Source organism: Macrosteles quadrilineatus, unplaced genomic scaffold (assembly GCF_028750875.1).
Source record: "Macrosteles quadrilineatus isolate MER2022 unplaced genomic scaffold, UCM_ALF_1.0 Scaffold_1__1_contigs__length_201487025, whole genome shotgun sequence".
Taxonomy (NCBI): Eukaryota; Metazoa; Arthropoda; class Insecta; order Hemiptera; family Cicadellidae; genus Macrosteles; species Macrosteles quadrilineatus.
Window position 1 is genome coordinate 85,634,681 of NW_026542594.1, and position 25,988 is coordinate 85,660,668.

The 25,988-nt window shown below is 35.6% G+C and overlaps 1 protein-coding gene across 2 annotated transcripts; it reads left to right on the forward strand.

Annotated features, from left to right (window-relative positions):
* Positions 1-5,464: 5,464 nt before the first annotated feature.
* LOC128982165 (galactosylceramide sulfotransferase-like) lies at positions 5,465-24,258 on the forward strand. Of its 2 annotated transcripts, none has more exons than XM_054401224.1 (2): positions 5,465-5,728; positions 23,053-24,258. In XM_054401224.1, exons 1-2 carry the CDS (start codon positions 5,652-5,654, stop codon positions 24,128-24,130), a joined length of 1,155 nt encoding a protein of 384 aa, XP_054257199.1. In that variant the 5' UTR covers positions 5,465-5,651; the 3' UTR covers positions 24,131-24,258. The 2 variants fall into 2 exon arrangements, with proteins under 2 accessions (XP_054257199.1, XP_054257205.1); XM_054401230.1 differs by having other exon boundaries at positions 23,056-24,258.
* The last annotated feature ends 1,730 nt before the right edge of the window (positions 24,259-25,988 follow it).

Consider the following 25,988-nt stretch of genomic DNA (forward strand, 5'->3'; position numbering starts at 1 on the left):
CTTCCCATACCATTTTAGGATTGCAGATATCTTAATCTAATCGTCATAAACAGTTCCCACACTCTGGACAGCTCGCCTTGACTCCTTCCAACACCACTTTCTACGTCGCGGACCTGTTTTCCTCCCTTTCCTTAGCATTTTAGGATTGTAGATACCATAATCTAATCGTCATAAACATATCCCAATCTCCGGACTGCTCGCCTTTTCTACTTCCTTCATCACTTCCTACGTCGCGGACCTGTTTCCCGCCTCCCTTCCAATAGCATTTTAGAATTGTAGATACCTTAATCCAATCGTCATAAGCAGTTCCCACACTCTGGACAGCTCGCCTTGACTACTTCCTTAATCACTTCCTACGTCGCGGACCTGTTTTCCTCCCTTCCCATAGCATTTTAGGATTGCAAATACCTTAATCTAATCGTTATAAACAGTTCCCACACTCCGGAATGCTCGCCTCTACTACTTCCTTTATCACTTCCTACGTCGCGGACCTGTTTCCTTCCCTTCCCCTTCCCATAGCATTTAAGGATTGCAGATACCGTAATCTCTTCGTCATAAACAGATCCCACACTCCACACTGCTACCCTTGACTACAATGAATCGAGTAATCTTCAGTATAATCTTTGCTCAATAGTAACAACTGATGTTTTTCCTTGTGTACTGTATTTTTTTGCTAGTATACTGTGGATAGACAACTTACAAGTCTTTTGTTTACTTTTTCCTTGTTATTTAATTCAGCCAAGATGGTTACTTAGCAACCCATAAGACTAATGTAAAAAAAATGTGAGTTTCAGTTTTATTTTTCTACTTAATTAGATTCTTGTTGGCAGTTCTAACTGCAGTAAACTCGTTTTTAGGCCAGGAATAAACTATTTACAACATTTGAAGAAAATCGTCGGAGCCGTTTTCGAGATCTTGGTGCAAGCATAGCCTACATACATACATATACATACATACATACAAGCAAACATTGCTCTCATTTAGAGTATCTATCTATCTATATATTAATAGGCAAGCATGTTTCTTTAAAACCTTTTTTCTCAGCTCGTGTGCATCGTAGGTAAAATCTACGCATACCGTTAGAAAGCTATTTTCCTGTAGGTGTGCAGAATCCCTTTATAAATTTAAATAGGCTCAAAGATAAGCACGAAAAATGAGTTTAAAAATTTGAAAAAATTAACATGGATCTTATGCGTTGCCATGGCGACGAAATAACAACGAAATATAAACAGAAAATCAAAACAAATGGAGGAAACTCCAATCACATGTTTTATTTACAGTGTGGGGTGAAAATAGATAAGTGAGTACAGTACATTAGATATTTTTGGTCGAGTTTCGACCACTGGACGACCTCTCGTCTATATAAAAGGCAAAGCCCTCACTGACTGACTGACTCACTCACTCACTCATCACTAATTCTCTTACTTCCCATTTACCTAGGAGGCTGAAATTTGGTACACTGATTCTTTAGACATTAAATAGGAAAACCAAGCTGTTTTTATTCTGATCGGACTCTCGGGCTCCACCCCAGTGGCTCTGGAGTTTCCCATGTTAACCCTCATATTTACTCACATTTAAATGGAATTAATGAATCTTAACAGCTGTTTCAATTAAACAAGTTGGTTCTGTTCTATGATGTTTAATAGCATTAAAGTTACAAGGATCACCAACAGGGTGCAGCACTATTATTTCTTTTACATTTATGACAACAGCTAATTTGCAACCAAAAGGTGAGTGAGCGCAGCGAACGAACTTCAATCTGGAGGCGAGTTAGCGTAGTAAACCAGCTAACCTGAAGGCAAGTGAGCGCAGCGAACGAGCTCCAACCTAAAAGTGAGTGAGCGTAGCGAACGAACTTCAACCAGGACGTGATTGAGCCATGCGAACGAGCTCACTTATGAAGTTAAACGGGGCAAAGCCCGCGGGTACAGCTAGTAGGATATATATAGGATATAGGATTAGAGTATAGGATAGAAGATTAAGTAGGGAAAATAATAATATTAACATTTACAAATTACTAGTTGAATAATATTAACCAGAGGTAGTCGAGTGGTCGAAATCTCGACCAAAAATATGTAATGTACAGACTTCGACCCACTCTGTAAATAAAACACGTGATTGGAGTTTCTTTAGTTTATTTTTATTTTCTATTTATATTTGTTTGTTATTTCGGCACCAGCATGACAACCCATAAGGCCCATGTTATTTTTTTCAAATTTCAAATTAATTTTTGGTGCTTTTTTTAGCCTATTTTAATTTATAAAGGGATTATGCACATCTACAGGAAAATATCTTTCTAACATTTATAGTATGCGTAGATTTTCCCTGCGATGCACACGAGCTGAGAAAAAAGTTTTGAAAGAAACATGCTTGCCTATTAATATATAGATATTGTGACTTATCTAAAAAGATGTGGCTTTGTAGTTTGCTTATATTTTTAACCTGGGACCTGGGTGAGAATCTCGTGATTTATTATTATTTATGATTTATACTCGAATATAAACTATTATTTGGTGTAAGATACAATTTGTTCTATTGACCGCGGCGGGTTGAATCTTGAAGCTAAACGGCGAACACTAGTAGACAAATGCGATCGGACAAGAGTTGGGTGAATTAATGAAGCTGTAAGGTAAGTAAACGTCGAACTTGTCACGAGGCGGAAGCTAAAATAAACACGAGACAAGAACAATGGGAGAGAATCCGAGTGTGCAAACACGAATTAATTAGCAATGACTCTCGTGTCCGTGTGTAGAGGGGGTGCAAGATAACTGTGCAGCGAGTCTACGAATATTGTACACGGAAGAGTTTCTAGAGTCACTATTGATGATAATAATAATAATAAAAAAACGTCTTTTATTTCAAGCAGTTTTCAGTAACAATACTGTTTTTAAAACTACTCAAGTCAATACAAAAGAAATATTACAATAACAATAATTGACTTATTCGAACAATACCTTAACTTATATTTACAAAAGACGTTTTTTGGAGTCCAGTCGAAAAGCTTTATAACTAAGTTTTTTTTTACATTTTCTGGCAGTTGGTTGTATTTCCGAGGAGAAACAAAAAGAAAATCCATTTTTCCATGTTCTAACTGGACGCAAGGCAAGTGCAGCAGGCCATCCTGTCTTGTACTCCTCTCTCTAACATCTCTCCTAGTTTTCAACTTATCTTTCAGATAAGTGGGTCTACTAGTGTTGGTGACCCTGTGAACAATAGCCACAGTCTCTAACAAACATTCCGTCTGCACAGGCAACATCCTACTTTGCTTTCTTAATTAGTTGTAGCTTGAAATTACACTAATAAAATATTTCATTGAAACTAATACTTTCTTTTTTTGTATTGTGTAAAAAGGTTTAAATTCAAGTTTAGTAACAACTATCATTATTATCATTTGAGATGTGGACGCAACCTATGTGTGTATTTTAACCCAAATACGAGTGAAGGATGAGTGTAGAATGGGGTTTGATGATCTGGGTAGCTTTTTACTGGCTAAGACCAGCTATTTCATAAGTGAGGGCCATTTTATTAAAACCCAATGATCAAGGACAGCAGGGCCCAGTTTCGAACCATCAAAAAGCTACACACTTGAATTAAGTAAGTGGCATAGTCGTAAATGTTTCCAAATCATCAATAGTCATTGTTTATTTTTACGTGATTAACTGCTTTAAACAAACCTGCTACCTGACTGTGTACGTATTAAAGAAGAAGGGGGAGGGCGAACAACTAAACTATGCAATGTAAATTAACAAGTTGAGAGAAAAGATATTACATCCTCGGCAATAGTCCATCAGCCATATGTCTGTATTGTGTCCTGGCGAGGGGGTGGGATGGGAAGGGTAGCCCAGAGCCGAGATGACTGTGCTGCTAATCTTGGGTACAAACGCAGAGGTAGTTTGTAGTAGTGTATGTAACAATGTCGCCGCACAAACAAACATCTGTATGTAATACTGTCAAGTGCGAGTGCGAGCGCATTTAAAGTCCCGTCCACACCGGAGCGGGAGCAGGAAGGGGGTGAGTAACCGGTAATCAGTGGCAGCGGTACGTGGCGGAATAGGGGTAGCCCACACCGAAGCGGTAGGCAGCGGAAAGTGGGACTTCTCCTCAGTTCATTTTCAGCTTCGCAACAGGGTGTTAAGTGAATATTAATATCATTGTGTTTTATGAGAACAAGTTATGAATCTGAGGCCACAAGAAAAAGATGCTTTGCTCTTGCTAGCAACAGGTAAGGATGAAGATGAAGGTGTAAGAAGACGGTCCGTTTGGGTTCATGGAATTAATCAAACTAGAAATTTATTTGGCGAGTACCATGCCCTTATGCGGGATCTGAGAAAATCCGAAAGGCAGTTCTGTTTATGATTCAAGTCATAAAGTACACGGTAAAATAAACATAGCCCACCAACTGGTCAGTGAACAACGCACTAGAATCGTCCCCAACCATCTACGCCATCGTCGAGACACCGAATGAGCCCACAATTTTGTGGTCCCGCGGCGGTGCGAGCGGGTCAATCCAATATTTTACAAACACTGGTGGAAACATCGAACAACGCTGTGGGACGACGTCAGCGGTTTTCTACCGCTCTTGTATGGGTGCTCACATTTGTCACCATGTGTTTTAAAATACCTAGCGGGAATTTATCCCGCCGCCGTCCCTCTCCCACCGTTGTCCCACTCCGGCTTGGACTGGGGATGCTGTGTAATCGACAGACAGCCAGTCGTTCAGTCACTTTGCATCTTCCAAGGAAGAAGGCCGATAAAAACAAATTTTCTGTCAAGTAGTTAGTGAACATGAGCGACATAGTTCTCCAATCTCGGAGATAGCGGACATTCTTGACATAGTTGCCGTGTTTAGATAATATACGTTAACTAGCTGTTGAAATCTTAGATCGGCATACACCAAGTAAGTAACAGAAATTCGACGTAAATCGAGATGTCACAGGCTGGTAACATTACATACATACGATAATGTTGCGTAATGATTCGTTGTGAGACGGTTATAGTGGACTCAGTGTGTAGCTGTTGAGCTGTTGTTCTGGAGTGTATTGGACAAGTAATTCGCCTGAGATACGAGAGTGAGAAATCAGAATTTAAAGTGGTAGCGTCGCTGTCCTGCTGTGAACAGCTGCTGCTGTCGTACAGGTGACTCACATGAGGTACGATCATTTTGCGAAGTGGCTTCACGATATTATGATGTAGGTCGGTCGACGTGCGGCTCAGTGTAGGGTAGTTAGTTGCCGTCCTGCTGTGTGTCGAGCAGGTGACTCACATGAGGTACGATCATTTTGCGAAGTGGCTGCACGATATTATGATGTGGGTCGGTCGAAGTGCGGCTCAGTGTAGGGTAGTTAGTTGCCGTCCTGCTGTGTGTCGAGCAGGTGACTCACATGAGGTACGATCATTTTGCGAAGTGGCTGCACGATATTATGATGTGGGTCGGTCAAAGTGCGGCCCAGTGTAGGATAGTTAGTTGCCGTCCTGATGTGTGTCGAGCAGGTGACTCACATGAGGTACGATCATTTTGAAGTGATTGCACGATATTATGATGTGGGTCGGTCGAAGTGCGGCTCAGTGTAGGGTAGTTAGTTGCCGTCCTGCTGTGTGCATGTCACGAGCAAGTCTCTCATCTCTTGACATTTCACAGTCTACTCGCGGACATGCGGCAGGTTGCAAGCAGGTACTCGCTGGTTACTTGTCTACTGCTAGCTGGACTAGCGTTGCTATTAATTATCAGGTGGGTTAGATAATTTTTTAGGGTACAGTTTCTTAACTGGGCTACGCTAATATTGATTGAAACTATCGAATTGAAAATATTGATTAATAATCGATATTTTAAAATATATCCATTATAAAATTAAACAATCATAACCTAACCTAACCAACCAAATTTGCTGATGGTGAAAAAATCTCATGAAGGTTTACTAATCGAATCGATAGTTTCAATCAATATTAGCATAGCCCAGTTAAGAAACTGTACCCTTTTTTATCCTAATATTATATTTCAAAAACATTCAATTTTATTTTTATGGCAGACATAAACCGAATCCGAGTTATTACAACCTAATGAAAAAATTCTTTTTTCGTAAATAATTGTTGGTTGTAGGATTGTTTTGTTTTACAACTTGATTTATAGTATGGGTTTAATTTTTGAAAATGTTGATTTTTGTTCATACAAATAATGGTATTTACAAGTAGAAGTTTTCTGCAATTTAGTTTTCCTTTCTATTAAAAAATAATTGAATAATGAATATCGCATCTGACTCCCCCATTATTATAGAGTGCTATTAAAAATCAACTACTGTTTACCAACTTTTTGTTTCAAATTTGTAAAAATATACATTTGGCACTAGAATTTAGAAAGTTTTAATTCTAGGTAAATCGAATATTTGTTTTACTATTTCATCTTAACGTAGTTATAAAATATTCATCTTATTTCCATATATTCATTTGATGTATGGTATGCAGAGATATAAAAATTCTGTTTGTATTCTTTAATGAAGTATTTAAAATCTGGTGTTTAAAATCCTATTGGAAAAATTCATTTAAAAGTGTCAAATACCAGCATTTTTTTACTTCTGAATTAACTAGGAGTTTTGTTCATATTAAAACCAGTAAAAAGTATATACAAACATGGCAATCATGGAGTTAAACATTCATTGACCTGGTTTGATTCTTAGTTTAGTTTTGTGATAGGGAATATGTTTCCGTACAATTTTGACAAACAAAAACTTACACATACCATAAAAATATTACAGCAATATACGTTTACACTGAGCTATCTAAACGTAAACATGTTATTGGAACACTAGATTAATTTGATGAATTTCTGTAGCAATATATGTATCATGAAGGAAGATGAAGTAGATACGTGGTTTGACTGTCCACTGAAAAGTAAAAAAACATTAAAAAGCAAGCTGAGTGAGTTAAATGAAACCCTTTTGATAGCTGCTAGTGGCTCGACTGGTAACAAAATAAACAAATTTTTAACTGACAGTTTTGTCTAGGCCTCTTTGCGAAACATAATAGTCGGTTTTGTAATATAGGACTCCAGAACACATATAAATGTCCGTATGTAACTGAAGGGTGTTAACAAAGGTCTTCAGAATTCAAACTAGAGTACCAACTCTAATTTATAAACTATGGTACACATTTTCAAGAGTTTTTAGTGGTTAGTTTTCCTATTTAGGTAAAAATTAAATCCTTTAGGTCGTCTTGGTGGGTAGGAATATAATAATTTTTACTATCTTCAATCTGGGATTGATTATTAATTTCAAGTTTTCTAAAATATGTTCCAGTCCAGTTGTCAGAAACAGATAAAGTACCCCAGTGTAGGCATGTATTCGTCGTTCGGATACTAATAGGTTTCTGAAGGGATTTAGTTAAATAAATTATCAATTTTATAAAGCTTATTGCATGTCAAGAGACTGTCTAAAAGTTGTTGTTTCCTTCTTACAAACCTGGGTAATCTGTTGTAACGTATCTGCATGAGAGGAATTGTCACAAACCGAAGGTTAATTACTATCTTAATTGGCATTTTTCCACATTTGGTAAAGAAACCTAAGTTGGCGAACGCGAGTGCGGATACCAGCGAATACAGCATACGGCTGTCTGTATCAATGGGAAGCTATGAACCGAACAACCAGTTTGTTCTGTTTATGTTAAGTTTGTTCAAGTTGCGTTAGCTCTCACAACCAAAGTTTTGTCCATCTACGACTGATGGTTATTAGTATTGTTTTATTAAGCTGTTACTGTAATTTAGCTGTTTCGTTCAGGGTTTGCTAATTGCTGGCGTGCTAAATAATAAAAACCCCTACACACATAACATACAAAAACAGAAATTCAAAACTCAAACAGTATACCTAATTCGATGTGTTTGTTGCGTTATGTTGCAAGGATGATGCCTAATGGATACAAAGTAATAATTCAACTTGTTGGTTCGGCCCGATTGTTTTAATGACACTGTGCTAAAGATTGCACTTAAACGGTGTGATAGTAATCTGTCTACGTGTATTTTTGTGACGAAACGTTATTTATAAGGGTGCAAATACCCGGAAACCTATACACAGCACCTCTACATATAGACCCTAAACAATATAGGGTATTATTTATAATACGTTATGCAGAAGACTCAGACACAGATGTTTGCATAGTTCAAGAATTTTATATTCACTTCGGGGTTTGTTTTCCCCCACTACTGTACAATCAGTGGAACTGTATAGCCTACTGTGTAATTGTGTTAACCTGGGTTGATTCCAATAGGACAGTGCTCTTCCGGTCGGAAGCCGACAAAAAAATAAACCGCCGAAAAGTGTGTACACCAGTAACAACCGGTTTTCATTGCGTTGCCATGAAAAACTGCTTTTTCTAAATTAATTATACAGTAATTACAAATTTTAGCCATCGGAATATTTATAGATTCTTGTGGAAATAGCTTTTGACCCACTTCCTTCATTCAAAGCCTACTCTACTTAAATTAAGCCTATAAACAAATCTGCAATAGATATTATTAATACGCTACATACAACTTTGTAAACAATAAGGCTTTTTTGTTTTAAGATCTAACCCCACATATTATATACCAAAATGTTTATTTATAATTTCAAATAACATAGGAATTTATTACAAAGGGAATTTTACGAAAAAGAGTAGAATTAAACAATTAATTTTTACACTAAAATATTTGGAATCCCAGCTCCATCTTAAAATTCCCTCGCTGACCGCCATTTCTTTCTAGTTTGTCTCATATACAACTAGGTTGTCCTTAAAACTGAAAAAATGCTCTTGGTCGTATCCAATTAATTACCAAACTGTATGGTTTTTCAATTTTTCTGATAATTACATTTTTCTATTTTTGTTGATATTTACCACCCTTCTCCCTTCTCCATGCTTGGTCCGGGGTCTTGATCGAGGAAAAGATTGATAGTGTGTCACCGCCTTTTTATAATGTCCACTACTGGTTACCGATATTTTGTTTATGCGAAAATAAATTCACCCGAAAGATTAGAATTATACATTGCGTTATATTTAGTGATATTAGTTATTTTTAATGTAAAACCTTGTAAAACTTAAAAGTAAAAAAAAAAAACAACACCAAAACATACTTATTACAGATACTACATTAAAATTTATATAAACTCTTTCATGATAACTACAATACAGTCATACAAAATTATTCTGAATTTATGTGTGCATTAACCATGTTTAATATGAACATTTAGATTTAATGGCATAATTGTTTTAACGTCACTATAACATTCAAGGAAAACTTATCTATAGGTAGCTATGTTGGAAAATCAGAACACTTGGATTACTTAACACTATACCATCTCGAGTGAGCTGAAATCCCGAGATATGGATAGAAGTGTTATCTGTCTGTGTTTAGGTGCTTGTCTGCTTGCTTACCAGGTCGTTCTCACACATACACACAGTATAGTGCTCGTGGTTTGAGTTTGTTTTAAGTACTAAAGGAATCCCGATGAAGGCGCAATCAGGCTAAAACACTTTTTGAAACTTTACAGTTATCTGTTAAGTTCATTCTAATTCCTCCGTTTTTTCTTCTTTACTTTCTTCTACTATACATAGTACATGGGGAAGGATTAATTAATTGCTTTCGTCAAAATTTTCGAGTTTTAGTTTTCGGTGGAAATATCCGTTTTTGAACCCCCCACCCCCCACTCTACTGAACCCAAAAGGTTGTGTAGCTCTATTTTTATTAAATTTTTTGTATTTTTTGGTGTTCCGAGTTAAAATTTCCATTCTAAGCTAACTCTGTAACCATTCTCTTTAACAAGATTATGCAGAGGATCATTCTTATTTGCAATTTTTTCGTAGATTATTTTTGTAAATTACGAATTTTGCACTAAACCAAATAGTTTTCGATATATTTCATAAAAATCCAATTGAATAGTTTGGAGTCAAAAGTTAGGTTTCACCTTTGACTATTAATACTCTTAGTTGATGTGAGCCACCTATAGAATGCACTGATCTAAATTACTGATTTCTGCCGATTACATGATGGTTTTTACCAATACAAACCATCAAACAAGCATACAAACAATTAATGGTGGAATGACTTATTATGAGCTATAGCAACTGTTGTGACCCAGCAACTATGTCAGTAACAAAAAATAAGGTACAAAATAGAGTTTTAGACACTAGTGCAATCTGTGACTAGCTCACACAACTACATTCTTTTTTAGTAAAAAATTGGCGACAGCTGATCCATATCATCGATCTCTATTATTATCGATGATCCATATAGATGGGATGTCTTCTTCTGTATCCAATTGTCAATGGTTTCACGTTGGATGTTAAGGTATACAGTAGGTCTAATTGGGGCATAGCACCGTACTTAATCTGTTCAGAAGGTATCCATCGTTGTTTCGTTTAAATCTACGGAGTGGGAAAGCAATCACGTGCAAAGTGTAACCGAAATACGAGCTGAAGTAAATGCTTAATCCAAACACAACAGAAAATGTCTCGTTTATTTAAGTGGGTTTTAGTTAGGCCTAATTACTTGAGAACGAAAATATTACTTGACATCATGTGCAAGGGAATCAGTATCTCTTTGTCAAGATATCACTGGTAGCATATTTGTTATGATAAAGGTCTTAAACTAAACGGTGAAAATTAATATTAATTAACCATGACAGATAAATATTAAAAAATCCTAGTTGGTTAAAGAAAATTGATTACTTTGAGATAAAATTAAAAGGTTAAGAACTTGTGACTGTTTCAAAATTTCAAATCTGATTTTTAACAGATTTATATAAACGTTTGTAGACTGTTTACAAAAATGAACATGAATGCTATGTAGTGGTAGTACCTGTAAACTGTAACCACATGTACGTACATAACTAGATAAGAAACGCATTTTTCTGTCTGAATTGTAACCTCGGGAGTGTATGCGATGACACGTAGGCCTACTAACTGTGGCATGTAGCCTACTCCCATACCTATATCTTATTGTTAGATTAGTTGCATGTTATTTTTTAGTATTTATTTTTATTCCTTAACACCTCAGTTGCCCTAAACCCTCAGATGGGAAAGTTGCCCTAGAAGTCAGACGGGCAATCCAGTGGAGATAGTCATAAGATCTATATACATTATATTTTCTCAAATTATAGAACAGGTCACACCATTTTCTCAAATGTTTTTTTTTTCGGTAGACCATAAATTCCTTATTTATTCACCAATTTTCATAATGAGGTGTCATTTTTTAGTTTTTTTACCCACTACCCGGGTCCCGGGGAAATATATAAATCGCACATTTTTCAATAGTTTTTCATAAAAACGATCTATTATATCATTCTGCAATTTCGTAGGCTTGAAACGATTATTTACGTTATTTGATCAGCTAAAACGTGTGAATTAAATTAACCAAAACAAGCAAATATTTACTTCTATGCAAGTAATTTAGGCTTGAAACGATTATTTACGTTATTTGATCAGCTAAAACGTGTGAATTAAATTAACCAAAACAAGCAAATATTTACTTCTATGCAAGTAATTTAGGCTTGAAACGATTATTTACGTTATTTGATCAGCTAAAACGTGTGAATTAAATTAACCAAAACAAGCAAATATTTACTTCTTAAATACAAGTGATTTTTTAGTCGAAGAAATCATATTATTCACTATAAAGAAGTCTAAACAAGAACAACTCAAAAGAAATTACCGGAGTACCGCATAGATTCTTTAGCTTTCATATTTCTTCATTTCCGACATAGCCTTTATTTTGAAATACCTACCAACCATTCGATGTATATTTAAGAATTCCATCTTCAAACATAACCACTTTTCGATGAATGGCTATTGTCACATGTTACAGACACAGGAATCGGTTTTTATTCGGTTCTTTACCAAAATGGACGTAGAACGCTCTGTCGTATCCATTAAAGTTTTGTGTTACTCACTTAGGTTCGTTACCTCATAAGAACATGCTAAAAATAACTCTATTGTCATGTTGATGAGAAACCAAACTGTCATAGGCTACTACGCAGTACACCGTAATCCTTTCAAACTTACCGTAAAAGTTACCTTTGTCTAGACTTTAAATAAGGCACATACAATCCTTCCTTCGTTATCTCCATGTCCATGTGCACATATAAAGCCATCAACACAAAAATCGTAAATAGGGTCTAGACTCAAGAGCATGACATTTTTTGTCTCGCAAACCCTTAAATTCAGCCTTTGAAACTACATTAAACAGCAGAAAACCACATCTTAGAGTATTCGGAGTGTTTATTTGCATTTTTTTTTACTAACTACTGTATTTTGCAGTTTTTATGTTTACACTTTAACTTATTTCTAAGGGTATATTCGTCAGGGTAATTCATTAGTTTTGAATGAAAATAACATTTTCTTAGGCCTAGCACAAAACTGTACGATGCGTCTAACGGCAATTAATTAATCAATTAATTAAAGTAAAGTCAATTAATTTGTGGAGAAATCCCAATGTCAAAAATGGGTCAGTAAGCTATAAAATATGAGATTAACTATTATAATATCAAGTCTTATAGAATAGCTCAGCTTTAAAAATGACAATATTGTAGTGATACTATTTTTAAATGAAATTTTTTTATTTTGGTAATTTTTTACGGTGTCAGTAATAAAAGTTTATTTATGCCTACAATGTTTTTCAATGACTTGGGAGACAATAGAGTCGTGCACAAACTGTTGTGCAAATAGCACCAATACGTGAGCATGACAAAATGTTATTATATAATTAGTTTTATTGCATATTTAAGACTGTACGTTATAATATCATGGAAATTGAACATATTATATAGACTTATGTTTATTTTTTAACGTCTCCTACAAATTAACCACCACGAGCAATGCTCGGACGCCTGGTACTAGATTTAAATAGCATTAGTTTAACAAGTACTTAGGGTTGCTGCAACAGGGAGGTTATTTTTTATGTTAATAGTTTAGTATGAATTAAATTAATTTTACAAATTTAATTAAAATATGTTCATAAACAAGCAAACTACACCAGTTTACTTATTCTCCATACGAATTATAACATAAGAATTTGATATTATATACTAGCTGTTGTACCCGTGCTTTGCAACGGGAAGAGGACACAAAATAGAAACATTTTAATCTTTATCTCTTGCATATAATAGTTACACATCCGCCAACGCTTTAAGAAACAAAATTCAACTTTTATGGCCTTAATAGAAACGTTTAAGTTATGACTTTTAAATCTGGTAAGTAGTGGAAACCACCATTTTGGTTTTGATTAATTTTAAATCTTGTGTAGGCTGATATGAGAAAAACTGACCAAATCTTCGAGTAAAACTTTGACATACATGATTTACCAGATTTACCTTCATCTCTCTTAATTACACATCTTTTAACTTATTATTGACATTTAAAATTTCAATTTTGAAGTTGCAAAAATACTAATTATTAAATTTAAATATCTTTATATTAAACTCTTCTTTATATTAAATCACAAATCCTTTCATCTTCATTTTTTTAACTCACAATAAATCATTAGCAAAACTAAGTCAGCTGTTATAAACTTTAGAAATATTGCTGTGCCTTATCAATACAGTCTTTTGAAATATTAAAGAAACTATATCTATAGGTACTATAACAAATTTCAAACAAATAATTTAGCATTAAAGACAGCAGACAAAACTAATATGATTATAAAAGCATCAAGGACTAAAAAATGTAATAGCAAATACAGTATATGTTTCATTGCATCTCTGATTCTACTATACAAAAATATCAACAAACAACTTATCAACAAACAACTTAATATACAAACCAGTTCTTAATCAGCTCCATCGTCCATTGCATTTACATTTTCACACTTACCATTAAGAAAACATAGTAACAGATATTTCATTGATTTTAGAAACAAAAGAACACTGAGCCGGAGTTGATACAGCAACGGTTATGGAATCTTTTTTTCTATAATCATTGACATAGTTTTAGAATAAATAATCCACGATAAAAGGTTAGATTAAAATAAACCTACCTCATATTTATGGAAAATATTATATTTAATTTCTTTGTAGCAGCTGTCTGAAATTGTGAAATATGCAGTTTAGCAGTTCTTCTTGTTTATATTTAAATGTCAAAGCAAATGTAAACAAACATTGTTAGTGTTCTCATCACAGCCATGGAGACCAATCAATATTTACTTTAAAAATGTTCTCCTCAGAACTTTTAAAGCCATAGGGGCAAAGCCCACGGTCAGTATCGAAATGTGAATAGTCCTATAATGGTCCTTGGTATGGTAGCTATATTTTTGTAAAATTTAAGCCCAGTTGGTTCAGTAGTTTTTGCACCTATTAGTAATACACATACAGACAGACACCATTAGATTTTTATATAATAGTATAGATATAGATTTTTTTAAATTTTCTCCGTAACTATTAGGCGCATAACAACGCATCAATATACTAAGTTATTTGTTTTTGATCTTTACAAAATGGTTTGGAAAGAAATTGCAAAAAATTTTGGTTGGAAAAATCAATTTTTACCCCCATGAAACCCTCCATAAACCACCGTTCCCATAGTCCGATCATGCTCGTTCGCGAACTCATTCGAATAAATAAATGTAGGTTTACATATTTTTACAAAATTTCATCAAAATCGGATCATTTTTGCTCGAGTGTTTGTGTCCGTTAGCACGATAACTCGAGCAAAAATGATCCGATTTTGATGAAATTTGGTAAGAACATGTAAACCTACATTTATTTATTCGAATGAGTTCGTGAACGAGCATGATCGGACTATAGGAACGGTGGTTTATGGGGGTTTCATGGGGTAAAAATTGATTTTTCCAACCAAAAGTTTTCGCAATTTCTTTCCAAACCATTTTGTAGAGCTCAAAAAACATATAAATATAAATACTTTTGAAAAGTTGATAATTGAAATGTGTTAAAACGATACTAATGTTTTCAAATTTATATAGTAGCCCTAATTACAATACCTATATATATATATACAGGGTGACACAAAGGAACCGGACGTTTTTTAAATAAGTAGTACACATTAGTTAAAAGGAATAAAATGGTTTTAATACTATACATGGTGAGGTTAACATTTGCCATTTGTTACCAAACAGTCATTTTTTGAAAATGACGTCATGCATATGGTGGCCATGTACTTCTCTACAAATGTTCATTCTGGTATGAAAATTATCTGAAACTCAGGTCAGGAGGTCTTGTTCAATGTCATTGATATCTTCTGTGATTGACAACTTTAAATCCTCTAGAGTACGTGGTTTGTGAGCATAAACACGCTCCTTAAGAAACCCCCAAAGGAAGTAATCACAGCTGGGCAAGTGAGGGGACCTTGGTGGCCACGGTATGTCACTAAAGCGAGAAATCGCCTTGTTAGGAAACATTTGCCTCAAGACTCTCATTGATTGGGCTGCAAAGTTTACTCGTTTATTATAGTTAGTCACTTTAAGTTCCTGCACTACCTGAATTTTATAAGGATGAAATGTAAAATCTTTCCGAAGAATTATGCTTACCGGTTTGTGGTTCATGTTCAGCTCTTGAGCATGTTTTCGGGCAGACCTGCTTGGACTCCTCATCAATGCAGGCCTGACTCTGGTAAAGTGTTTGGGTGTTCTCGAAGCTTTAACAAGGCCTGGTGGTTTCTTTCTTGTTATAATTCACATTGTTAGGAACCCTTAAACCCATCTTAATAGCGTATTTCGGCTTGGTGCCGTTCCATGGAGTTCAATATTAAAATGTCGACGAAATTCCCTCTGGGTTTTGACGAGAGATTCATCATTTTGGACAAAAGTATCGTATGAGAAAACGCAATGGTCTACGGTCCAGTGAGCCATGTCAACAAAAATGGCAAGCCTCACTGAAAGTAATGACATAACCTCAATCTTCCTACCACGTGCGACAACAATGGAACAGCTGTTTAAAAAACGTCCTGTTCCTTTGTGTCACCCTGTATATATATATATATACAGGGTTAGTAAAAAGTGTGGAGACCCCCTGTTATTTTTTTTAACGGCCCATACTAGAAAAAATAAACTCTACACACCTTTTTGGCATGTTATGAAGTACTTTTTAAGCCTAATAGCCACTTGCTTACCAAACCCAAAATGGGGGATTTTGGGGGAAACTCAAAAGTTTTAAATGATAAGCCCCATCACGTGACCCCTCATTTTGAAGGTCATGGTAAAAAGAAAACTAACAACGCAAACTAGAGGTTTTTATCTCAATCCAGTAAAAAATGGAAGCTGATTGAAATCTTTAGAAATCGGAAATAACTTGCAATTTTATATTCAATTGGCTGCCATATTTTACTGTGTTAAGATAGAGACCTATAGTTTGCGTTGTTAGTTTTCTTTTATTATGACCTTCAAAATGAGGGGTCACTCGATGGGGCTTATCATTTAAAATTTTTGAGTTTCCCCCAAAATCCCTCATTTTGGGTTTGGGAACTTATGAGAATTTCAATTGGCTACCATTTTGTACTGAACTGAGATAGAGACCTCTAGTTTGCGTCGTTTGTTTTCTTTTACCAGGACCTTCAAAATGAGGGGTCACTCGATGGGTCTTTGTATTTGAATTTTTTTAGTTTCCCCCAAAATCCCCCATTTTGGGGATGAACACCGAGTGGCGGTTATGCCCAAAAAGTACTTCATAACATGCCATAATGGTGTGCCGAGTTTAGTTTTTCTAGTATGGGCCGTTAAAAAAAAATGACAGGGGGTCTCCACACTTTTTACTAACCCTGTATAATATACTAGCGGAATGCCCGTGCTTTGCTACGGAAACTTTCAAATTAGTTGAATATTTTTATAAATTAGTGTTAAAGTGCCAACAACCTTCAGTCAACAATTCAGCTACAACATGTTTAGCTCCAAACGATGTAATATAAAAACAGCTATTATAATGTCTCACCCGGTCCATAAAATGTGTATGCTCAGGGTGGTTTTCCATGACCAAACTGCATAAAGGTTCAGGTAGGTGCTGCAAAGATAGTACAGTAGTTGAACTTTACCACCATTGCAGCACATGCCCTGTGTTTCTTCTTTCCATTTTAAGGCCTCGCAGTACTTACATTTGAACGTCATGGTAGCTATCACCACCAAGCTATTTCCTTCATAGTAAATATTTTTTTGTTATATGTCATTGCTGATAGATTTTTTACCATCCATTGATTCTTTGGCGAATGTCTTTCAGAATGAGTTTGTTTATACTTTTTGCTTGCGTTCTTCACCTGCTTTTTCCTTTGTTTTTCTGTGCACCTGCTATGCCGTTTACGCCTTGATGTATTTATTCCGGGATCGGCTGACAATTGGGAGAAACGGGCTATTTTGTGGCTCTAAAAGGTCGATTTGCCCGCTAGACAGGGATCGTGTAAATCTGAGTATTTTCACGGCATTACGTTCACCACCAAACTTGACATATATGGTAATTCACTATTCCAATAAACCTCGAAAACAAATGTGAATAGTTGTTACGCCGCAACTAGTTCACACAACCCACCAAAGGTAAATGGCTTAGACATTTCATACCAGTATTCCCTGGAATCAAAGTAATCATTCCCGTCACTGTCGTGGGATAAGATTGAGACGTAGTCCCAGTTCCTCACAACATGTTCAACAATTGCTTCGCGCACAGTAAGTGTGTGTAGATAAATTATGAATTATGAATAAGAGTGAAGTAAATAAACACGCACCATCTCCTCGGATGTAAATGATATTGTGTGGAACGAACTCGCCAATAACATCCTCAGTGTCCATACTATCATAGACCGTGTAGACAATATAAAACGGATTAAACAAATACAAAAATATTAACAGAACTATATCTTAAGTTGTTAAAAATTAAGAGTGTAATTCTACTTTCTACAACACTAATCACACATATTAGAACAGAAGTTGGTCAAATAAATTAGGTAAATTAGTAAATTAATAAATAGTAAATTAGTTGGCCACAATAAATCAGGTTAATTATTTCACTGACACACAACTATGATGTTTGTATGGTCCGAAATAACCTAGTAAACTTAATTTTTATTCTAACGGCTGATCATTAAATAAACTGCAGACAAATGTAAAATACCCCCGCCGCAGCAAACCTGCAGACTAAGCGAATTTCAACTCGTCTGATTACATTTTTACTAAAATATTTCCATAAATAAGACATATTATTCCCTATTTAAATAACATTAGATTTAACGAGTGCTTAGGTTTGCTGCTACGGGGAAGGTAAAAAGTGGTTTTTGACCATACGTCAATAGTATAGGATGAAATAAATGAATTTGCCAAATTTTATCAATATATACCCATAAACAAGTAAACTACAACAATTTTCATTTTCTCCATAAGAATAACATGGGAATTTTTAATTACACTATTTTTGAATTTTCTCCGTGACCGTTAGGCATACAACAGCGCTTCAATATACTAAATTATTTCTTTTTTTAAGCTTTACAAAACGGTTTAGAAAGAAATCGCAAAATTTTTTGTTTTTAGGTTCAAAAATGGGAAAAACCCATTTTTACCCGATAAAACCCCCCATTGACCCCCGTTCCCATGGTCCGATTATGCTGGATCGCGAACTCGTTCGAATAAACGTAGGTTTACACGTTTGTACCAAATTTCATCAAAATCGGATCATTTTTGCTCGAGTTATCGCGCTAACGGACACACATATATATATAAATATATATATATAAATATATATATATATATATATATATATATATATATTTATATATATATATGAATTTGAACGGATGGTGTTTTTGGCCTCTAGGGACCTCAAAATGAAAAATTAAATCGGTCTCGGGTCCAGGTCTTACCATGAGTACTACGGTAATAGCTTATTCCCTATATGGGAAATTCGCTAAAACCCAACACAAATTAATTATTCTCCCTATATGAACTCCATGCTAACTTAGACCATCTGAAGGGCGGGGCCCATTGGGAATTTTGTAAAATCGCTTCTTATTGTCTGCCTACGCTATGAGAGGAATATGTATGCAAAATCTCATGCTTCTAGGTGCTATGGTTTGGCCTGTGCGTTGATCGGAATTTCGCATTTATATATAGAGATATGGGAAATTCGCTAAAATGTAAACCCACATCTATTCCTGAAGTAAGGACCCATATTTAAATCAATGTTGCACTTACTAGGCCTAACAATATTAACTGTATGTTGCATTCATCGATGGTTGCATTATTCAGTAAGTGGGATTTGAGAAGGATTTAGTGCGGATGACGGAGCGAGTGCCGTTCTATTCTTTGCCGGGGAACGGGACGATTGGCACACATTTTTGGATCTTCTGACCATGGCAGTATTGGCACAATCATTTGAGTGGAATAAGTAGGGTTAACTCGCCTACTTGGAAAAGGCACGATTGGCACAACCGCTCGACCAGGTAGACGCCATCGAACGAGGGAAAACGGGAAGTTTAAAATTCCCCGTCAACTTGCTACGACAGTCATTTGCCAGTAATATCGCGTATTTTCAAAGGTAAAATCTTACACCAATTTACCAAGAACACGTTTTGCAGACTCGAGAATCGCGTTTTAAGTTAGAGCTTATTAATGATCAAAATCAGCAAAACATTTTCGCTTGGAGTGTAAATACTATTTTCTACAATGCAAATTAAGTATTTTTATCTGTACCTATTACACAAATAAGTCAATATAAAAAAATTTTCGTTTTGCATTTCGTTGTTATTGTCGTTACAACATTTCAACAAAAATGTAGTTGACACTAAACATGTAGTTGAAACTTAGCATTGTAGTTTATATTTTGAGTAAAATTGGCATTTTACCTAATCAAATCAACTGATTTATTTATCGTACGTCTCGGACGGCCAAACTTTAACATGAAACTTAAACTTTACATCGGCTTTAGGCGATGTAATGACACCACGAAAACATAGTGTGGTGAAAACCATTGTTTGACAATTAGTGTACATGTATCTCAGTCAGTTTGTCTTGTAATGATATCGAATACGTTTAGCTATTGAAACAAACTTATCTGCAAAGCCCTTGTCAGTGTCAGTTGAGTGCTCTTATCGTATTTTAGATACAATGCTAGTGATTATGAAGAATACCATAATCTTATCTGTTTGTTTATTTTGTATAAGTAGGGAAACACTGATCCCACCATTACCTGTAATCACTAGTTGTACTACAATTATTCCCGTGTTTGGCAAAACCTTTGAAAAAGAAGAAACCCTCCAACGTTTTACTTCACAATAAAATAAATAAATGGTGTAATCAATCTGACACGTGAGTAAGTGGGGGGAGTAAAAATGTTTTCACCACAATACGATATTTTAGCCGTTTTATACAAACGTTAATTTGATGCTGAAAGCTACGTATTGCTGTCCATGCCAGCTGTCATCGTCATTTAGGGACCGAGCAGGTTTTTGCGGCCCTAGGGCCGAAAATCAGCTGTTCGCTTATTTACAACATTAATCTATACTATAATACGGATGCGTTGCAGAAAGTCAGCAGTGCCGGAAGGTCAAATAATTTATTCTTGTCCCATTAGATCAAAAACAAAATATTAGGCTGTAGCGCTAGGTCAACAGTGTCACTTGGTCAACAAGTACAGTCAGAACTAAAAACGTAGGCTGTGTGTATGAGTTTGACCTAGAGGAATTTTGACTTAAGTTTACAATTCCGACGAGGACAAAAATTTGATCAAACGATCTATTTTGCTGTTTCGATAAGTCAACAGTATATTCTGTTCAAAACAACGATAGTCCTCTCGACGCATGACTTCAATAATTTCGTGTTTTGGTGTACTTAAAGTTGTGCTAAAATTTTGAAAATTGGCACAGAGCTTCTTTGTTAGTCCTACTTGATTTTAAAACCTTTAAAGATAAAGAAACTGTTAGATTTGAATACAATATTATAAAAATCTGAATAAAATATTATGAAAATTAGGAAAATGTTATGAAAATTTAGCATATCCATAGAACTTTAGATAAAATTATACATATTTTAGCAAATTTAAGGAAAAATTTAACATTTTTACTATCTTGTTGTGCCATGACCCATTCGGGGGTTTAACAAAGATTTTATAAGAACTGTTTCTTGTTTCTTCTCACATCACTAACACTTAGTCACTAAAAACGCACAATCCTATTTTATTTACACTTATTTACATTCGCAGACGATTCATGGGGCGAGTGTGGATTCCGAGCGTGCGAGCGCGTGCGCAGACCGGGGGCGCTACATATATTTAACTTGAAGAATGTAAAAGTGTAAACATAAACAATAAACATCTGTTTTGACCATTATTTGTAACTAGCAGAGTACCCGTCCTTCGTACAGGGTTGGCATATAGCCTAAGTATAAAATGCTTATTGCAGTTATACTCAAGCTTTGCGTTCTCAATGGGGGAGAACACAGATGATAAAATTTGCTTCTTTAAATTTACGGTATACTATATAGTATTACACATCAACCATAACTATAATGTTCTACCACATCCCCTAAACAATAAAGAAAAATTAATTAATAAAAATTCGCAAAATATCACGAATTATTCATGAAATTAAAAACATATAAACAACTGTAAACAATCCTACTTTGACAGTTCTCATTGCGTATTCCACAGCTTTTTGTTGCTGCTTAGTTCAAATTAGCTAATAGCGCTGCACCCTGTTGGTAAATATTATAACTTTCCAATGCTTTTGCATATCATAGAACCATTTTTTTTTAGTTGAAACAGCTGGAAATAGTTATTTGTGTAACTAGTGGTGAAAGTGGCACTTTGCTGCACACGAGAGCAATGTTTACGATCTCGATATTATGATCTCGAGTGCAGCAAAGGCCTTTTTCACTCGTGTTACACATTATATTTTTCCTACAGTCACTATAAAGCATATAAATAATTAGTCTTTCAAACACTATACAACACGTTTTTAGGTTCAGCTGGCAACACAAATGGTGCCCTAGAGAAAGTAGTACCCGCGGTCCGTATCACTCCGCTATTTTTCCTCGGCAAGAAATGTGCTCCGCGTTTTGAGAATATAGTTCCGTATTATTTTGTAATTTGAATTGGTTTCCGCGCCTAAAAAAATACTTTAAAGGTATTTTCTTGTTTATTAAGATCGTAGGAATGTTCTAATAAAAACGTTTAAAAGAAAAGTCCAGAAAGTTCAGAAATACCGAAACTATAAACACGAAATTACAGGTTAAATCGTAGTTATAATAGTCAATCAGCTGCTCATAGTATTATGATCTTTAAGTGTTGCCAACCTATTTCCAAGCGTACACGGATTACGTGCATAATAGAACCACGCTGTTTTGTGTTGTTTCGTTGGAATCCTGATGTGCGGCAAAGTATAAACCGTACGACAAAGTATAAACCGTACGGCAAAGTATAAATATGCAGCAATTAGCAGCTTTCTGCACTATAAACAGTACAAGGAAGCCAACTTTATCGGATGACTGTAGGAAAAATTCTTTAATTCACTTTAAATATGAATACTCATAAGGTTGACATGGGGAACTCCAGAGCCACTGGGGCAGAGCCAGAAAGGATTTTTGAGATAAGAAAATGCCTATATGTTAATCGGGAATGTGAGCTATCATCATGCCAAATTTCACCAAATTCCGTCCAGTAGTGGTTGGTGCGTGATTGAACTTCAAACAAACAAACAAACAAATACACAGACTTTCACATTTATAATATTATTAGTAAGATGACAATGTAGTAAATACAGATGCAGGGATATGACAGTAGCTGAGTGGATACTAGTGCTCACCTGGCAATCAGAAAGACGCATTCAAACCTGTGAAAATGTCAAAAACATTTTGATGGTTTGAAACTGGGGCCACCTGTTCTTTCATCAATGAACCTTTGGTAAATAGTCCTTGCAAAAGAAACAGCTGTCAGTAACAAAGTAACAAGGCTTCTCACCCCGACACCATTCTACAATCACCCTTCACTTATATATTTGGGTTAAAATTCGTGCTCAGTTGGTAAAGTAGGTAATGCAGGGGATTAGATGAACCTTAACTAGGGCCCCCACGTTTACCTATTTATATTTAGTCCTGTGATGATATATTTTTTGTTACAGCAGTCATGAGCAGGGAGGAAGCAGAGAAGAACTAACAGCTATAGCTCCACGCTCAGTTAGTGGACGTTCTCCAGCTTCCACAGTTCACCAGGAAAGAACCAACATCTTTTTTCTGAAGGCACACAAATGTGCAAGTAGTACTGTTCAAAATATTCTTTTAAGGTTTGGTCTCGAACGTGGACTTTCATTTGTGTTACCAACATTAAATAACTATATCGGGAACCCTGAAATGTTCAGTGCGACCATGATCGATGAATTGTATGCCACCCAGAATAGGAAGTACAACATTTTTGCTCACCATAGTCGATACAGCAGTGAAGAAGTACGATCCATCATGTACGAAGATACGGTCTACGTCACAATACTCAGGCATCCAGCTGATGTTTATGAGTCTATTTTTTCTTATTATAAATTTCAAAAAATGTACAACGTAACGTTTGAAGAGTTACTGAAAACCCCAAACAGTGTAAAAAAAATCAACAGGCGATATTTCAAACGGATAGGCTTTAATCAGATGAGCTGGGACTTGGGATTCTTAGAAGAAGATTTTAATTCTACATCCAAAGTAGACGAGTTTATTAGTAAAATTGATGTGGAATTTGATCTAGTGATGATGTCAGATTGGATGGAAGCTTCCTTGGTGCTTTTGGCTGATCTTATGAATTGGCCTCTTGAAAAAGTTGTGTCACTTAAACTAAATTCCAGGACTGCAGATAACATCTACAAGATGTCTGATTTCGAGCGGAGTAGGGTTGTCGAACTGAACCATGTGGACTATAAACTTTATACTCATTTCTTAAATAAATTCAGGAAAAGAATAATTGATTATGGTGAAGAAATAATGAGAAAAGATATTGAAAGACTGTTGTCTCTTAACGATGATTTGCAGTTTAAATGTGTTCAAAGTCTCAACACAAAAGGATTCGGCAGAACACAAGCATATAAGCTTCGAGATGAAGGAAATAAGTTATGTTTCTTTGCTGCTAGAGGTGAACTGGCATTCACGGAATATCTCAGGCAGGTACAAAAACAAAAAGTGAAAGTTTTATCAAATCTTCAAATGTTGTTGGATGACTGAAAATGTAGATTTTAGATTGTTTTTTCCCTATATAACTATTCAATATGTTTACTTTGTTATTGTTTATATTCTGTTATTTTAGTACAATGTTTCATAACTTATTTATAAATATACAATTTGTAAAAAAGGTAATGTGTATTTTGTCTCTAAAACATTAGCAGTCGTATATCAAAATACATTTACACACAGTAGATAGGTATTCTCTACTTTGATTATGAGCAGAGAAAAGTAATGTACTGATAAGGTTCTTGTACCTTTTTTCTACCTATGTTCTTCTAGTTAAAATACAGTTGATAAAAAGTAATAGCATCCCTAACCTTTCATTACTATTACGGGATTGAATTTTTAGTACGGGACGGGATTGTTAGTTACTTTCCGATTTTCAGGACGGGATATTTTTCCTGTGCATAAAAAGGGTTTGTTTTAAAAGTCTTGATTACCGTAGTTACAAAAAAAATACCAAAATCAATTTTTACTGTTTGTAGCACTGATCTAAAAAAAAAATGGGAAAAGATTTACAGGTATAGAAACTTGTAACTCGCGGTCACTGCTCGATGGCCGAATTGACTCGGCAATCATGGCATGATCGTCGAAATGACTGCTCACAGTCACGGGACGATCGTCGAGATGACTCACTGTTACGGCGGGATCGTCGAAATGACTCTGTGGTCACGGTGTGATCGTCGGTATCACTCGCGGTCACGGCATGATTGTCGGTATGACTTTTTGATGCTGCTTTACTTCAAATAAGCTGTTATCATAAATTGCAAAAAATATAATAGTGCTGCAACCTGTTGGTAAACCTTATGACTTTTTAATGCTATTGAATATCATAGAACCAACTTGTTTGGTCGAATCAGCTGAAAAAATTATTTAATTCCTTTTAAATGTGAATAGGCCTACCCAAAAGGTTAACATGGGAAACTCCAGAGCCACTGGGGCCGAGCCTGAAAGGAGTTTTGAGATAACAATATAGGTACCTATGTTAATTGAGAATGTGAGCTATCATCACCCTAAATTTCAGCCCGATCCGACCGGTATTTTTGGCGTTTACTTGTCACAAACATCCTCATTTATAATATTAATATTAGTATAAGTATATAGTACCTGGGGACCGAGCTTTGCTTGAGGAAAATCATTAGTTTACTCTGAAAGCAGTTTAGTATTGCAGATAGATTATTCCATTCCCAAACTCCACACTGCTCGCCTTTACTACTTCCTTCACCACTCCCTACTTCGTGGATCTGTTTGCCCTCCTTCCCTATACCATTTTAGAATTGCAGATACATAATGCCACAGACAGTTCCCACACTCTGCACTGCTGACCTTACTACTTTTTTCACCATTTCCTACGTCATGGACCTGTTTCCTTCCCTTCTCATAGCATTTTAGGATAAAAGATACATTAATCTAACTGCCACACACGGTTCCCACACTCTGTGATGCTAAATTTTACTACTTCCTATGTCGTGAACCTGTTTTCATCTCTTTCCATAGCATTTTAGTATTTTAGATAAATTAATATAATTGCAAAAACATTCCCCAAACTCTGCACTGCTAGCCTTTACTACTTCTTTCACCATTTCCTATTTCGTCCCATTCCAAAGGACGTGGAAGGGATGGTTTCCTTCCCTTCTCATAGCATTTCAGTATTGCAGATACATTAATCTAACTGCTACCAACGGTTTCCAGTTCCAACTGCTCTCCACACTGCTTTCCTTTACTACTTCTTTTACCACTTCCTACGTCTCGGACCTATTTCCTCCCTTCCCATAGCATTTTTTGGGATTGCAGATACCTTAATCTAATCGTCATAAACAGTTCTCACACTCCGGACTGCTCGCCTTTACTACTTCCT